Below are 4,062 nucleotides of genomic sequence, written 5' to 3'. Positions count from 1 at the left end.
GGGAGGTGGCGGGAGGGAAAGACAACTTGTAAGCCGGTAATGAAACTTCTAGACCCGATCCTGAAAAGTTTGTAGCAGAACAAGTTTCCAGAAGCCTAAAGGAGAAGAAAGTGGAGAAAAAGGAGTTTCCAGGCGTGAGATTGGGATGGGTGGGGGTGCGAACTGATGGAAGGACAGGAGAGAAAGCGGTCTGCTGGAGCCCAGAGGGGCTTGGGGAGAACAGAGGGGAGCATCTACTGGGACAATGGCTGCTGGAAAGATGGGGGGGAGAGGGTAGGGAGGGATTCTGGAAGAGGGTGTGTCTAGGGAGGCTTGGGAGTGGAGGAGGTAAATCGGCCAGAATTGGTGGGGTGGAAAGAAGGGAGAGGATAGCAGGAGGGCTGGAGGGATGATGAGGTAATACAAATATCCTCTGAATGGAAAGAGCTGAAGAGAGGAAGTGAGGAGGTGACAGTTTGGCAGTAGCTACCCAAAGACAGTCGAAGTAGAGATCAGAGGAGAGCTGAGTTGGTTTGGATATGGGACGTGTAGATGCAGAAGGAAAAGCCTCGCCCCCCACCCCAACTCTCTCCCTTCTGTGTGGGTGTGGATGAAGAGACTTGGTTCCATGGTATTTGGGTGTAAAATCTCAGGCAGCAGCCTTTCTTGTGTCTGTCTGGACCCCTCCCCTCCAGCATTGCCTTCTGTCCCCTGTCTTAGGACCTTGACTCTGCCCTTCCCTTCCTTTCTCTCCTTGGTGGTCTGTGTCACCCTGTTTGTTCATTCTTCCCCACCCTCCGCTTTCCTGCCTCCTTTTTCTTTGCTTTTCCCTTTTGTTCATCTGTCTTTGTGTTTTCCTGTTTCTCTCTCTCTCCTTATTCGCTGGTTTCTTAGTCATTCCCTCTCCCTGGGCCCCAGGGAAGTCAACTCCAGCCTGGGTCCGCCCCTTAGGTGTGGTCCTTACCTTACTTTCATGCTGGCCTCTGGGGCTGTTTTTACTCCTGGGTGAAGCTATGCTGGTATGGATTTTGGCCCTATGTCCAATACAAGAATTATTGGTAGCCAGAGGACTTGTACTGGAGAGATCTAGAAGTGGGAATGAGGGCGTTAGTGGGCTGGAGAGGTTCCCTAGCAGCTCAGGCCTTAGCTTCGCTGTCCCTGCCCCCACTTCCTTAGCAGGAAGGAAGCTGCTGAGGCCTGAGACACCAAGAGATGAATCAGTCTCAGCCCAGGGGGAGGTGTCCCTTGGGGGATGAGGTCACTACTTGCCAATTAGAGAGTAGCCCTCCTCTACAGGGCCCTCCATATCTCTAGAGTAAGACTCAGGACCCCTTGAGTTCCCACTCAGTTGTCAGAAACAGGTTGAATGGAGATGTAGTAAATCAATTTTTTGATTTTCTTCTTCCAAACCCCACTCCATCCTTAGAGTCCTTAGACTCAATTCAGGAATCTAGGGCCCTAGCCTCTAATTCTAGCCTCACCAAAGTCCCATACCCTTCCCTCTCTATGATTTAGACCCTCCACGTTCTCTAAGACCCATTCCCTCTGCCTCTTCCTGCTTGTGCTTAATCTCTGGAAACTAGAAGCCTGCCTTTGCCAAAATTTTCCCATTGATCTGCCCTAAATTTGATCTAGGCCAGCTCTGATAGCTTATAATAGGGGAATAGAGCGTAACTAGGAAGATAATAGCTGGTCTGGGAGTAGGAGGTGAAGAAAATGGCCTGGGAGGTGTGGGGTACACCAGACCTAATCTTAGGATGGGGATTGCTTTTCAGGCTGGCAGTGATGGGGCCAAGATTGGAAACTGCCCCTTCTCCCAGAGACTGTTCATGGTGCTCTGGCTCAAGGGAGTCACTTTCAACGTCACCACTGTTGACACCAAGAGGTGGGCCTACTTCTGTTTTTCTAAATACCCCTTGAATACATGCATGTATATGTGTACACACATACTCAGGCCTACCTGAGTCCTTCCATCTTAAACCTTTTCCCTCTCCACCTGGAGCCTTTTTCTCTTCCCATATTCCTCTATCTCCTTTCTGGCTCTCCCTGACCCCTTTTTCCTACCCTGATACCTGGCCTCTTCTCCAGGAGGACTGAGACAGTGCAGAAACTGTGCCCAGGAGGGCAGCTCCCATTCCTGCTGTATGGTACTGAAGTACACACAGATACCAACAAGATTGAGGAATTTCTGGAGGCTGTGCTGTGCCCTCCCAGGTATAGGAGTACTTGGAAAGGGGAGAGGGGGAACTGGAAGACTCTGGAGAACTGAGAGTTTGAAAAAATAGAATACAGAGATGGTGATGGGGCTGGGGCAGGGGAGATAGATAACAAAGCCTCCTTCTATGAAGGTATCTTACCTTGTTTCTCTCATTGGCTTTCAGGTATCCAAAGCTGGCAGCTCTGAATCCTGAGTCCAACACAGCTGGGCTGGATATATTTGCCAAATTTTCTGCCTATATCAAAAATTCAAACCCAGCACTCAATGATAGTGAGTTTTGTGGATCAGAGGCCAGAAGACTGGGTCCTGGGGGAAGGGAAAACACCCAAGGGTTGAGAGGCATTAAGGGCATTTGGAAGTTCAGGTTATCAGGAAGATGGAGTAGGTGTTGGAAAAATCTCTTCAGCCTTCCATTTTTGCTTTACCTCTTTGTCTCCCTGCATTCTCAGACTACCTGAGCACAAATCCAGCTAGTTGTATGACTGAACAGTTCACTTAGCCTCTTTGTAAATCCATTTCCAGATCTATAAAATGAGGATAATAATACCTATTTCCTGGGTTGCTGTGAGAATTAAATGAGTTTTGTTTCTGAAGGGCTTAGACTTGGGGGCTGGGGATATAACTCAGTGGTAGATCATTAACATGCTCAAGGCTGTCAGTTGAATCCCCAGCACCTCTCACCAAAAGGGGGGGGGGAAAGTGCTTGTTCTCTGTGTTACTATATATTAATATTTGGTATTATTATTTTGTACTGGCCTTGCATTATGTCCCCCCCTCCCCCAGGGTCTTCTTGGATAGGCTTTCTCAGTCTTCTGGTATTCTAATCAGTTCCCTCTCTTGCACAGATCTGGAGAAGGGACTCTTGAAAGCCTTAAAGATTTTAGACAATTACTTGACATCCCCCCTCCCAGAAGAAGTGGATGAGACCAGTGCTGAAGATGAAGGCATCTCTCAGAGGAAATTTCTGGATGGCAATGAGCTCACCCTGGCTGACTGCAACCTATTGCCAAAGCTCCACATAGTACAGGTGAATGGTCACTATGGGAGGAGAGGATGGTAGCTGGGGTGGCTCTCTAAGGGGCTTCCACATGACAGTCACTTCCCATGACAACAATTTGAAGGTGATTTATTTCATAGCATGTTTTTCATAGATTGCTACCAAGGCGGACAAAGTTGCTACCACCCCAGTGACAAAGTCTAGTCCCCAGCAGTCATTGCTGACTTGACAATTACATTCCATGAGACAAGCCATGGGTGCACATGCCTTAGCCAAGACTAACACATTCTGGTATTACTTTCAAAAAGTCTCTTCCTATCTCTGTATTACTGCCAGAGCCCCAGATAGACAAAGCAGGCTTTTCCTAAGGCAAAGCTGTAACTCTTTGTAGCTTCAGACTCCACTTCCTCTTAAGGAAGTTGAAAACTTCTGCTTCCCATGCCTTTATTATAGCCTCAAAGCTGTGGTATAGTTTATAAAACATGGGCCCAAAGTCAGTCTGCCATACAACTGAGTAATGAAAATCTGTGTACTAGTCATTGAAAGACAAAAGATGTTTGGCAACCGGTCCATGCCTTTTAAGAGATGAAACCTAACAGAACATAATATTAACATTAAAGTTATGAATAATACATGTCTAAAAGTCAAATGAAAAATAGAGACAAAAATCACTGGAACCAGGTGCAATAGCACATGTCTGTCAACCCCCCAACTTAGGAGGGAGGGATCACAGGTTTGAGGACAGCCTCAACAATTTAGCAAGACAGTCTCAAAAAAATAAAAAGGTCTGAAGATGTAGCTCAGTGGTAGAGTGTCTCTGGGTTCAATCCCCAGTACTGACAAAAAAAAAAAAAAAAAAAAAACCCCC

The 4,062-nt window shown here is 47.2% G+C and overlaps 1 protein-coding gene across 1 annotated transcript in view; it reads left to right on the top strand.

Moving 5' to 3' along the window:
• The window catches only part of Clic1 (chloride intracellular channel 1), a 5,297-nt gene that overhangs the window by 429 nt on the left and 806 nt on the right, over positions 1-4,062 (top strand). The window contains exons 2-5 of the mRNA XM_015487450.2: positions 1,755-1,864; positions 2,068-2,193; positions 2,361-2,467; positions 3,043-3,224. Of these exons, the coding sequence (XP_015342936.1) occupies positions 1,755-1,864; positions 2,068-2,193; positions 2,361-2,467; positions 3,043-3,224 (525 nt within the window). The remainder of the gene's footprint in view (positions 1-1,754; positions 1,865-2,067; positions 2,194-2,360; positions 2,468-3,042; positions 3,225-4,062) is intronic.

The sequence above is a fragment of the Marmota marmota genome, unplaced genomic scaffold (assembly GCF_001458135.2).
Source record: "Marmota marmota marmota unplaced genomic scaffold, marMar, whole genome shotgun sequence".
Classification (NCBI taxonomy): Eukaryota; Metazoa; Chordata; class Mammalia; order Rodentia; family Sciuridae; genus Marmota; species Marmota marmota.
The sequence above is the reverse complement of the archived record's forward strand: the minus strand, read 5'-3'. Positions and strand labels throughout refer to the sequence as shown.